We start from the raw sequence: 13,894 nt of genomic DNA, 5'->3' as shown, positions 1-13,894 counted from the left end.
TAAGGTCTAGAGCTCCCTAGCTTGCGTACACCTCTTTCACTCGGTACGTGGTCGGTTCTTCTCCATAACGAGATCGCGGTCCACAAATTATGCTGGGAGGGGTGATGCTTTTTTTCAACGTTTTATTCATCCCGCTGGTACCGTAACTAACCGACAGAGCAATGTTATGATTGAGCACCATTTGGATTTATTATGTATTCGATTATCGGACAAGCGTGCCAATGACGTGCGCTGGGAACTGTTGTTTGCAGCAGAGCTGAGCTGCGGGAGGTTGTTGACAAATCGGACAGGTGAATGAGTGCAACCGTGAAAACGCTGTTAATGTGTTCATGCATTATAAAAGCGTAAAATGGGATGGGCAGCAGAATCGAATTATTTCAAAATTGGTAGGATTTGATTTGTAAAATTCAATTATATAATTTAATCATAACTTTGAAATGGAATATTTTATGAAACTTAACCGGTTGCTCTCAGATGATCTGAGCGCTAACATTAAGCAAGTTGATTAGCATGCTGGAGAACTGTGCTAATTGCAGATAGGCAACTTGATAAAACAACCCTTCATTTGCAGATGGCAGGAGTAAACTGCCTCTTGGTTCGAAAGCAATCCACCTCAGCCTGAGAGCAACCTGCACAACGACATTTTTCAACATTTTTTTTTTTTAAACATTTTCGCAAAGAAACATCGATCGTTGATGACCGACAGCAAAACAGTTTTCAATTCAACGATTCCATTGCAATCAAAAACCAAAAACAACAACTACAGAACTAGACAGAAGCAGTAAACAAATAGCGAAACTGTTGTACAAACTTCACCGGTGCGTCCAGACGGTGGCCGCCCCGTTCGTTCGGTACCGTAAGGCGATGTTTGGGGCACGGTCGAACATATCTTCACGTTTGCCCAACAAACCGACCCACCAGGGGTAGAAGTAGAAAGCTGTTGCAGTGCGAACTGTAAGCGGTTCCTAATTTTGGGCTATTAATTGCTTTTCAAACCGCACCGCCGGTGGCCACGTACTCTCTCGGTTGCCGATGCAAACCAATGCAACGGAAGCTTTTTTCGGGTGATGAAGTTTTCCCCCAGAAAAAAAAGGCGGCGAAACTAGCCGCTGCTACCAGCCTTGATTTAACTCTTCGGAAGTCGGAATCGATCGTCGTGAATAGGTGGGCTATGCAGACAGGAAGCATAGATCGGGAACCGTAATTAAAGCTCGATTCGTTTTGCCTACTAATGCACCGAAACTGTCTTCGTCCAACCGCTTGGGTATTTCTATGAAGATCGAATCTTTTTAAAACTTCCATCCACCTTACAGCAACACGTGCGCTGGATTTTGTTTTGCCCCAGCACGTACCGGACTGCTTTTGATGAACGAACAATTAACAAACGTGCCGCTGAATAGTATCGACCCTAAATTTGGGGAGTAAATAATACTGAATAGAAGAGAGAAACACTTAATTTCAGGTGCTTTGGTTTGGAATCAACCAACGACGAAAGGGAAAGTGGACCACAGTAGTTGTTGAGCTTTATACTCTTGTTCGCCAGGGCTTGTTGTCTGTAGACTTACCTGTTGATGAATAAACCTTATGGAGAGTTCAAATTTGTTCAACATTTACTTACCATGCCAGTGAACTTTAAAACAAATTGATCCGAGTCTGTATAGTAAATAGCACAAATGCGATCTGATTCTTCCACTACGAAAATTCCATCACGCAGTGGACACCAGTAGCCCGCAGTATCTAGGCACTGAACGAACTCGGGCTTATCTACTGCAGCGTACAACTTAATAATGCATGATTCTCGGCATACATCGAACGACATACTCATGCCACGTTCAACATCGAACGTGTAAAGCTCTTTTGCCGTCTGTTTCGCCACGTCATGGTGAGCGTAAATTTGCACAAAAAAGAAAAAAACATTCTTTTTCACCAACCCTAACGCAAGAGAGAAAACCCGTCGCGATTGCAGAAAAGTAAACCAGCCAAAGCCCCCATCAGTGTTGGCCCGCCACCAGAGGGACACCTCTTCAGCAGCCTCGCTGCTTCAGTCGCTTGTTGTTAAACCGGTATGTCGTCGCGTTCCTCACACGACCACGACGACGGTCTCTTTCTCAACACGACGTTCGGTAGGGGAAAAGCGGAGACAGACACAGACACAGACCGATGCGAGCGCACAACAGCGTGGCACACGCGCTAGTCTCACGGGATCGGGATCATGGAATGTCGTTTGGTATGTTTTCCGTTTTGACGACCGCATCCCTCCCCGATCCCCACCACCACCAAATCGGTCCTTCGTTCTGAATTATCTCAAACGAAACAGACGATCATCTCTACTCATCTCTTATGCGAAGCGGTCTCCTTGCTTACACCAGCGTGATGGTACAAATGTCGCACGATCGAGTCCTGCTTAGACACGCTGAAATGTTTTCTTACGGCTAAGTTCCTTCAACAGGGTGCGCCAAAGGTGCGACCCCACACTCTAACACTCGTTGGTCTGGCAGCATCGAGCTTTGCTTATGTCTGCTGTTGCTGCTGTGAGAAGCCTTCAAAATGTGCAAGTGTAAGGTTTGTCGGAGGCTTAGCCATCGCGAAGATGAACAGGTTCCACATTCCACGGTTTGATCGCGTACTGTGTGTCTCTCTCTTTTTCTCTTCCATCTTTATCTTTATAAGAGAGTAGAAGAGAGTAATTCATTTTATTTCATTTTAAATACTTTAGACACACTTTACACTTTTGAGCAACCAATTGTCTTGTTATGGATTTTAGTGGAAGGTCGTCACACCACAAGACCTTAGCAAATTCCGTCCATATCGTTCTCTGATAGGTATCGCTCATTCTCCAGTAGTAGATTAAAGGGATGGCATAAACGTTAGGAGCAAATTTCCTGAAGATGTAGTGCCATAAAATAATTTATAATAATAGGAAATAATTACAAATCAATCTGTCCAAATATTTTGTTTCTCGAAAAATTCTTCTATATTTCCGATATATTTAATATTAAATTTTATTTTGGGCAATTTCTATAAGATTACCATCAAACATTAAATTGAACTCAATGCGTTAAGCCGTATTTGTACAACAACATTTATATAAAACGATAAAAGAACGAAAAAGAACTCCTAAACTGCATCCAAATCTGGTAAAAGTTTTGTATACACAACATGGAGACCCTATAACACAAAAACCTTGTCATTAATTACCGACGATTTCATAGGAAATCATGTGATCTAGATTTATTCGGTATTCATACTTCTAGACTTGGACCCATAAGACATGAGTATTAAGACAACAAGTTAATCAGAAAGTAAGATTTATACACCTCCACTCCGATGCCACTAACTTCCACTTCGAATCTTCTTGAAGTTCCCCAAAAATTTGGCATTTCCTTCATGTGCTTTCGACCCGGTGGAGCTCAGAGAAAAGAAAACGTTTTCCTTTCTTTGCGCGATTTCCGGAAGAAAGAGAAAGGTGCAACCCTGGTTCTCTGCAAACGCAACGCTGAAGCTAGCGCGACGGGAAAATTCGTCAACGACAACTGTGACAACGGAGCGGATCGAACGAATGCGCCATTATGACGCGACCGGTAAGGTTGCCTGCAAACATCACCGATAGCCGATAGAGCCAACCAGCTTTCCAATTTCTTCGTATTCTTGCCGTACGGATTTCGTCCAACTCACCATTAGTAGGGCACCGACTGTCCGAAACATGTTGCTGTACCAATACGCATCGATCGGAGGTCGATCATCGATCGACCACCACCTGTTTCAACGATTTGTTGACGATTTCACCGCCACATTTGTCTTGAAAGCGACAGGCACGCGAGAGGTTGTACGAGCGGGTTAGCGAGGTATACTTGTGCTCGAAGCATATATGAAAGCGAGATTGAGGGTTGTGAAGAAAAGAAAAGCGTCCATTGCCCGACCGCGGATGGTGACGTACGTTCGCGCAGAGAGAAGAAAGGCAAACGTTTACTTCCACAATTAATCACAGCATAAATTCCCCGGCGGTGTCACTCGGTTACGGATGGTTCATTCACAACTTTCAGCATGGATGCCGGTCTTGGGCCGTACCAGGAAAACGAAGCCGGCAATTGTTATTCCATACTGCTGGACCCACCACTACGATTCGTTCGTGAAGGGTCGAAGTGAGGCTAAGAAAGTATTTAACTCGGTGAAAACGGTGTTAAGTGACAAACACTTGGCCATCGAATCTGACCATGACCAAAATGTGCCAGTACAATCGGAATGTCGTGCGCTATGGTTAGTTTGCCATCGAGGAAAGGAAAAACAATGTCACCGGGACACACCGACGCCTGCCACTATAGGCGATCATTGCTATGGTAACAGTATCTGAAAAGCTTTCCACTACAACGGTCTCCACGCGAAGAGGAACCAACACCGATCGGAAAGGTTTGTTTCAGGTTTGGCTGGATGTTGGAAGTAAGTGAAGATAAACTGGTGGTGCGATATGGGATACATGAAAAAGAAAAACCACTACACTTTCTCCCTCCAAAGAGCTCCACTCAGAAATGAAGATATTGTTTTCCATTAAACAAAATACCACTTTGGAGCCGAAATTAGTACCTCGCACAAACACTTCGGGGAGAAAATTCTGAAAAAACACTTGCCATTTCCGAAAGTGATCTTTGCGTTAAGTTGATACATAAGAACAACAACACCTTGCACATCTCTCTACATTTCTTTCATCAATTCTATTCCAGTTTCGGGACAGCAAGAGAGTTTACAGAGTTTTCACAACGCGACAGCTATCAACATTACTTCCCAGCGTCAATGCACTGCAAATCCGACGTTTGCAATCGACAAACAAATTACATTCCATACCGTCGTCGTGCAGATGGAAATTATGGAAAGTGAAATGCATTATCATTTACTTACCGGTTTGACTCGCAATCACTTACAACCGCCATCTTCCGGTGCGGTGACTGATAAGCAAACAATCTGCACTGCACGGATGGATGCGTACGTAACCATCTCTTTCGGATGCAAATTGCTCTCACCACCGTTTTTGTGGTTGCGAGGTGGTCGTAATGCGTTTGCGATAGCACTTGGTGCCTTTTATCGGTTGGTGCAAGAGCTTCCGTATCAAATTGACGGTTTGCTGCAAACCCCCCGAAGAGCGTCATCCGATGCAATTGAATCATTTCTTCGACCATCTTGCATGTGCATGGAACCGAGGCGATGCAATTTGGTAGGATTTGCTGGAAGTGCGTGGGAATATGTTTGTCAAAGTGTAACGAAATTCTTACGGTGAGAACCGTTTCCGGCTCGCTGCTTTTGTTAAGCGTTGCGTTACCTCCTGTAAAGAGCATTAAAGATGAGATCACGTCCAGTGAAACACCCTTTACGTTCGTTGTATTCGAGTATTTTGTATTTTCTTGACATTAAAATGATTGGATAACAATTCATATGTAGGTTTAGCTTGCATTCTAGGGTTTTAGTTCATAAAAGATTTGACAAACTGCCGCTTACGATCTACCAAAAAAAGATGTCGCCCAGATGGTCGCCCACCCATGCCTGTTAACGATGCTACTGATGCTTATGGTACAAGGCTCTCTGGTTTCATCTTTCACCTGTTGCTTTCGGTTCGTACGATCTGCTGCTGCTCTCACCAAGACTATGACTGGTGAAGTTGGTCACCATCGCGAAAGCTATCGTAAGCTCCTGAAGAACCTGAATCGTAGATAACTTCGAGTTTGTTCCTTTAACGGTGTGTTTCTGCTGTGGAAGATGATGCGAAAAACAAAGAATGTGTCGTGTTGGGGCTTAAAATGGCGTATTGGTGTTTTTTTTTTACGCCATACACTCCCCAATTGGACTGGTGGAGAAATTCATGCTGTTCACTCTACTGCTTTCGTCTATCCTGCAGTGTTTTGCTTTGCCGGCATATACACTTGTTTTGTCTATTCCGAGTTTTGAGAGCGAGTTTGAGGATTCGTTTGGACGTTTATTGGTTACTAACAGTATTTTTTCATCCCATGACTCTTTCCAAGACTGCGAGTATTTTGTTAAGCAACGAACACATCGCCAGCGCTACTGAGCTTTTCGTGCGATCACTTCTTCACGATTGATTGATGATCAAAATTTTGACTCTCGACGTTTATCATGCCCACGAAACTGTCTAGTTTCGTTTTTCTTCTCTCTGCATTGTTTTCCTATTTCCTCATCACACTGTGGCGGCTCTTTTTTCTACCTTCGACTCGCTGGCACTTTTCTTCCGTTTTCGCTTTCGACCACATTTTGGCTAATGGGTGGAAGCCACCCACTTCGATCACTTTCCTTTTGACCGCGGGCGTTCCCCCTGTTACGAATGTGTTTTGTTGTTTTTTTTTAACAGATGAACCATGCGAAAGCTCTTTCTTATCGGTGTCGAAACACTCGATCATTAAAATGAGTATGCTGTGCGTCTATCGGTCGAACGACACCCACACTCTGCTGGCACTTTGCTCTTACGCACCTCAACGTCACATTTTTCCTTCACTGTGGAGTAATAGCCACTTCCAAACACTTTCAGCGCGCAACGGTACCCTCGCCGAAAAAACTCACCGTCAGCACCTAAAAGAAACTCGCTCTAAACTTCATTTCCCAGGGTAATTTAGAAGGTCAAACGCAAAAACTGAAGAAAGCTCAGCCTGATATGCCGATGCCTTATACGCGAAACATCCTCAAATTGTTAACAGCTACAATTTCACTTTCGTTTCGTTAGTAAACCAGCACTACCGGCCTGGGGGGCACCTCATGCTCATGGGCTTGATTATAATTAAATTATCTAATTACCTAATAAGGCACATTCATTTCTTCTTGTAATTGCATGTATCTGCTTCTGTCCGTTCTTTGCAATACTCCGGTACCGGTCAACAAACCCTTCGTGACGGGTACGCCATTCGTCATTCACTTCCTACACTCTTCGGCATGTGTGTGTGTGTATGTGCATTTTGTTTGATGTCTTACCGTACTACTAACTCCAGGACATGTTATCATAAAATCCAGTATAAAAATTAAACTGTCGAATCGATTACTCGTACTCCATCCCAAGAGAACTAGGTAGCGTACACTAAATGCTACCCTTTTCAGTATGCGTCCGTGAACCATTACTAACCTCATAGATGCTGTCACCATGATAACAATGGATAAAAATGTTTTGGTAATAGAGAACCGGCTCGTATGTTTCGCCCCATGTGTTAGGGAGACGTGACTGTTCCATTGCGTTTTGTTTCGACTTGTTGCTGCCTTAAACTACTACCAGCTAATGCCATTTATGTGATGCTAGATTGCTCATCTGTCAGATGCCTATTTTACAAACAACTATCGTTAAAACCACATACTACGAGCATTTTGTTTCGGCGTGTGTTATGTAAATATGTGTTTGCTCCCCCCCGATTGCGATCGAAACTAGCGCTGTGTATGATTTATCCCCACGGAGAAAGCTTTTGTTGTTCCGCGTCCCGGTTTGCGTACGGTGACTTCAACGCGACACTCACCACGAACCCGAACTCTGCGCTCATCTTCTCGGTTTACCGAACGTTCCGGACGAACCGGCTACTTCCGAGCGGCGTCTTAACGTCGAATCATCGTTCAGCTCCAGCCCGGCCACCATCTGTGCGATCTCGCGCTCCTTCTTCATGTCGGGTGGATTGAACTGTAGACTAGCGAGCGAACCATGGCTGCGGCTGCGATGCTCCTGTCGAATCGAGTAGCTAAAGGCGCGCTCATTCAGGTGCCCCTTGCGCCGATAGATGCCCGTACCGCCCGGTGATTCCGCTCCCGAGTTGCCCGACATGTCGTCCAACCCGGCCGCGGCCGACTGTGCTAGCTTCCGGTTGCTCATCGACAGTGGACGACTGTCCGCGAGCGAGCCGGGCCCACCGCCCAGACTTCCGTTCGGCTGTGGCGGGTAGGCAAACATCGGCGGTACGACCGGCACACCGATCGGGATGCTGCCATTGCTGCCGTTGAGCGTTTTGCCCTTGTCCTTCTTCTTTTTGCTCGTGCGCGGATGCTGCAGGGTCGCGTACTGGGGTGCCATCATCATTGCCGGCAGAGTCATGCCGGCGTGGGGATGCATACCGGGATGAGGGATACCCATCGCTGGGTGCATCTGGGCATGGGGATGGAGCATGGGATGGGGAGGTAGACCAGCGGCCATCGCTGCCGCCGCTGCTGCCGCCGCACTGCCGTTCATGCTGCGGTGACCGATGGTGTGGAACTGCCGACCCGGTACCGGCGGTGGACCGGAACCGGGATGGCCCGCCATCGGGTGATGGGGATGGTGGTGGTACATCATCATGCCGTGATGTGCGGCTGCTGCGGCGGCCATTGCTGCGGCAGAGTTGGCTGAGGCTGGACCGGCAGCCGGCCGACCTAGTGGATTCATGTGCATGGGACGTGGTCTTATAAGCGTACCGGATAAACTTTGACTTCCTACCTGCTGCTGCTGTTGGACCTGTTGCAGGGCCGCTGTGCTCTTGGCCGCTTTCTTGTCCTTCTTGGACTTTTTCGGTTCCTCTTTCGGTGGCGGCGGTACCGGCACCGGGGCGCTTATCTGGCGCACCCGTGCCGGGCGTCCGAGCGTTGAACCGCCACCGACACCGCCGCCTCCAGTGCTGCCACCGAGACCACCAGGGCCGGAGTAGATATCGTAGTGACCATCGTTACCAAAGCCGATGCCATCGATCTGATCGGTGGAACCGTTCCACACTTTGTGATTTTCGTTGCCATTGTACAGTGAGCTTTCACCGTCGTCCACCACCTCTAGGTCCGCACTGCTAGCATAAACTGGCCGGGAAAAGGAGAAAGAAAAACAAAAAAATATTGTTATTAGAAGTGATACGAGTAGTCTTCGTGTAAATTGATTAACAAGTCGGAAAGTGTACTGAAAGTGTTCTAAAAATATATATTTTTTTGTACATCCATTGTGTAACCAATATGTCCCTTTTAAGATGAAGAATCCAATTTAACCTATAGGGTACAACACAAATAAAACATATCAATAAAAACGTGTCAAAATAAGGCGTCATCACCTGCTCGCCAAATCTTCCACAAATTAGCCGAAAGACCAAATCGCGGCACGAAATAAAAAGGGAAATCCAACCGGAATCTACGGCGCTCAATCGGATTGCATCTTGTACGGTCAATTTCACTGGTTGTGTGAGCTCACGAGAGGCTCACAAAAAGCTTTCCGAATGGTGCAAAGTACACGTAACTCGCTGCGAGATGCAAAAAAAATTGTTCAAATTCACAAAGAAAAGAAAGCCTGCGATCGAAATTTGAGCAATCTTGATGCGGCAACTCACATGCCCTGAGGCAATGGCGGCAATATCAGATGAAACTTTCATTCATTTGCTTGATAGGACCGATGTCGTGCAACGTGTCATTATTTGGACTTTTTCGCAGGTTATTATTAACAAAAGCGCAAAAAACTCTACAATTTAATCTACTATAAGATTCGTGTATAAATTAATGCATTGATGTATTAAGTATTAATATCAAAATTATAGCACTGCCTTACAATCCAAACTAGCGAAAAGTAGTGACATGACAAATTATAGCAAAATCAATAACAATCGATTGTGCATTGCCTACTGAGGTAGGCAGATGCACTCATTCCCGCATCGTATGTTACCACACTCCCATTGTTATTCCGTAGGAAGCATTCCGGCGAACAATCAGCAATCATTACGGCAATCGGGCACGCTGAGAACCAATCCTCCTGGGTCGAAAGCACTCGACTACAATTGAGTGATGACTCCAGCTACTCCAGTTCCTCTTGCCAGTGCTCGCTGCATTCTTCGCGCGCTGTAACGGTTGTCATCAAACCATTTTCCCATGCATTTTTTTGCTGTCCGCAGTATGCACTGAACTTGAATTTACCAGCTCTAGCAAGGGGGAACCAACAGAGTACAGAGTGCGATGGAGTTGCTGCAACAGTACCCAACATTCACAGCGCGCCAACATACTCGCCTATCCTACAAATCTAGATCACAAAACTCAAGACTCATCGAGTTTTCGATTGCATCCACCTGCTGCTACCAACTTACTTTGCCCCTGTGCCCCCAGATGTTACCAGTGCGCAACGTCAGCAAAAGTTCTCCGTGTGGCGCTAGGTAAGCCCATTTACTTCCTGCCACTTGTAGCGTTCTCCAAGCGAAGTTGTTGTGCTGCTCTAGCGTGACCTAAGCGCTCCGAATAGCCTCAATTCTCGTCCCCCGGAGCTGCGCTATTGTCGTCAAAAACGGTGCCGTCTCGTTTGGTTTCTTTCGCTCCATCAACGCCATCGCAACAAGGTCAGCGTGTTTCCCACTCACAAGCGAATGATATCTCTGGGCAACTCCCATTTCCATCCCGCTTTTCAAGGCGCTATCAACCGGGACTGGAAGAGGAGTTTCTCCCCATTGCCCTCCATTTGCTCCTCTTACGAAATTAGTCACATCGTATCAGATTTTTCAGTACTCATTTTCGATTTAGTTCGTATATTAATGCTAAACTTTGTTGTGCTTTCTGCAGTGAGTTGAACTAAACAGAAGATAGGCATATAAAGTTTCTCTCGACGCGAATTAATTTTCCTGCTATGTCCAATTGTCTCTATCCGTTGTGATAGTAGGTGAATATCAACTCACGAAAAAACACCTTATTACTTTATAAAAAATTATGTAAATTAAATCCGAACCCCACCACACTCTACACGTTTGGGCCAATAAATTTACACTCCATTTGAAGGAAACAACAAATAATGCACCTCATAAACTGATTGGCTCGCATCGTGAAATGCATTTTGATTTCACACCAATCCCATTTCACGACACATAACACTTTGCAATTAATATGTAAAGCACAATTTCTGCATTATCCAACCACACCTGTCGCTTGTGCAATACGCTTGCATCATAAAAGACCCAAATTGGGATTGTTAACTGCGAAACAAATCGTTCCACGACATTACCGATACAAATGGTTGCAAAGTGCAATGAAACATTGCAATTCACTCAAGTTAAGAGAGACACCAGACAAGCTAGGAATTACTTTCAAGAAATGATGTCGTTTCTGGCGATGTTTGGATTAATGATAAATTTAATAGTTCTAAAATTTATGTAGACAGATAACTCAAATGAAATTGATTGCCAAAGTGCCTTATCGTCTCACGTGTTCATAAACTTTTTAAACCCCATTTTGCAACTGCAATGCAATGCACCTGCCTTCGACTTTGAGCGGTTCAACAACATGTGACAACTATGTTGATCAGAGGCAAAAACAAACACACACAAACCATGGACACGTGGATTGGTCGTTCGGAACTCTCGATGCAACAGCGATACCATGTGCCGATGGACTCAAAGTATCGATTTTCGTATTCACGTGTCCGCCGCCTGCAGCAATTGTCCTGCATGTTCCTCCTTTCTACCTTCATTCCTACCGAACCCATCCACTCACTGTAATGAAGTTTGGTTTCGCTTCCTGTCTTCAATGTGTTGCAACCGTTTCACCCCATGTTCGGCCACACGGAAAGCTTATAAATGTCTGATTTTTGTTTTATTGCACCCGTTCCGTCCAGTGAACGAATCCCTTGAAATTCGTTCATTATTTAGCATCTGCGAATGGATAAGCGGGTGCTATGGGTGGAGAAAAAAGCATAAGTGGCTTCTTCAGCTGCTTTCAGTACAACTGTGCAGCGATGGGTGAAGGACCGCGCTTGATCGCCACGGGGCTGGAGGTGCGGTGCGGTACGGTCGGAAATTATGAAATTTGCAGACAGCCCAAACAAAGCCCTCGAACACTGGACGCGTTTCACGGTCGTGTGTTTGATTGGCGATTGAAATGGTCTTTGAATACGTACGTTCGATGCCGTGTGCCGGGTGGTGCTGTTGTTGCTGCGTTGTCGAGTTACGAAACAAAATTAGTCACATTGCTGCGACGGTGTAGTAAAATCGTGTCTAAATAAAGAAACATGCTGGTTTGTCTAGTGATGAGCCGATACTGATGCGCAAGGGTCAAGGCTAAGCTTTGTGCTCATGTTTTAATGACTGCGTTCGTTTACCTACGGTTTGGTAGCAAACAACTGCACACGGCTCGACGAATCGTCAGCTCGCTCTCATTGATTGCATAAATGCTTGGCAACCTTCGAATAGTGAGGTAAATTGCAAAATGCTAACCTTTGGAGTTAACCTTTCAACCAAGACTACGTTCACGCTATCTGCTGTTGGAAAAGAATTGCTACGTCTTACTAAACAATGCTTCGCGAGATCATCCAGTTTGCGCTCAATACAAATCTCACCGCTGTGGGATGTGTCATCCAATTCGCATCAATTTGTAAACCCAGTACAATTTGTCGATCACGATGCAGCACGGTGCGGTGTGGATGGGAAGCCAAACCAAAGCCTACCATTCGAACGGTTCGTTTCTCATGATATTTTCGGTGATCATCACATGCCATCTCATCACGGAAAAAACCTCCCCGAGAACTACAACTCGGCGAAACCGATGTCGGACAGCGGGAAACCGGTTTGGAACCAACACCAACAAACCGGCTGCTTTACTATGCGTGTGTGTGTGTGGGTCAAGCTGTCCACCGCACGTTGGCGCACTTGTTGATCAACGAGAACAAGGTCCACCACCACAAAAAGAAGTCAACCATTTGCAACCGTATCTTGGCGTTCGTATCTTGACCAACATGCAATCTTTTGTAAGATTTGGTAGGTTCGTGTCGTTTTTTTTTTTCGCACTTCAAATTCCTCTTCCAATGACGATGGAAGGTCATGTGGCCATGAGGGAAAAAATATTCACACACCACTCGAGCAAGGTATCATTTACAACCATTGGTCATTTGGTCATTTTGAGAGTCCTTTTTTTTTTAATGCGAGTATGTATGTTAACTCGCTTCATAATTTGTGGTGTGTTGCTGCATCGCTGTTTTGGCAGACAGAATGAACGTGTCGGAATTTGGTTACCGTACTGTTCGGGTGTACACAGACGGTGCCCACCCATTTTAGGCGGAATTATCGTCCCACACAACTTTCATAGTTAGCCTAATTTCGTTAGCACCAGTTACCTAAGTGACTTTGCAGCCGCTACCCGTACGATCACCTTCGCAGTACGGCGACACCACTTGCCTATTGAGCCATTCAACTACCCGCCACTCGTTTCATGGCCTGGGCCCATACACCCCTGAACGATGTTGATACTTACGATTTTTCACCGTGTACGCATCGCCGACGCCATTAATTGGTTGCCTGCTGACACCGACACTGTTGAGCGTGGTCGTGCTACCGGCACGTGACCGCCAGCCCTCCGCCGTACCATTCGATTTGCCACCGATCGTGCCGTACACACTGTTTGAGCTGCCACTTCCGGAGCCGCCCTCCAGCTGCCGGGCGTACGAATTATCAGCGTATGCATGGAAGCAACAGCGAACCAGCGCATTTGCGGCCGCTTCCCGCTTGCAGATGAACGTGTGACACTCGAGCACCTTGATGCCGGTGGTGCGCCGCAAGATGGCCGCGAAGATTGGCGGATGCTGGGCACGTGGGGTACGGGCAAACGGTGAGTCCAGGGGAAGAAATTTCGGCTCCGGATTGTTATTGCCACGCTCCGGAATCAACACCTGCCGTACAGCGGCACAGTAGTGTAGCGATTCGATCGGGAAGAATCGCGTCACTTGCTTCCGGTTTTCATCCACGTTCTCGAGCAGAATGCCATTCGACCAGACGCTCAGCCACGAGTCGATGCCCTTCGCTCCGATAGCACCCTCAGAGGGGTAAAGGCTTCGCAACGGTTCCTGTATCCCCTGCAAGCCGTCCTTGCTTTGCCGGGGCACGGCACTGCCCAGGTACAGCACTCGGCAACGGCAAATCGGTGTCGATTCTCCCATCGCGTTTGTATCCTTCAT

The 13,894-nt window shown here is 46.2% G+C and overlaps 1 protein-coding gene across 1 annotated transcript; it reads right to left on the bottom strand.

Moving 5' to 3' along the window:
• Positions 1-7,516: 7,516 nt before the first annotated feature.
• On the bottom strand, positions 7,517-13,894 carry LOC128718858 (AT-rich interactive domain-containing protein 1B). The gene is made up of 2 exons (XM_053812474.1): positions 13,195-13,894; positions 7,517-8,790 (listed from the first exon to the last, which is right to left on the bottom strand). Exons 1-2 carry the CDS (start codon positions 13,892-13,894, stop codon positions 7,517-7,519), a joined length of 1,974 nt encoding a protein of 657 aa, XP_053668449.1.

This window comes from Anopheles marshallii, chromosome 2, assembly GCF_943734725.1.
Source record: "Anopheles marshallii chromosome 2, idAnoMarsDA_429_01, whole genome shotgun sequence".
Lineage (NCBI taxonomy): Eukaryota > Metazoa > Arthropoda > Insecta > Diptera > Culicidae > Anopheles > Anopheles marshallii.
Note: the sequence above shows the minus strand (reverse complement) of the source record. Positions and strands in the feature narration are given on the sequence as shown.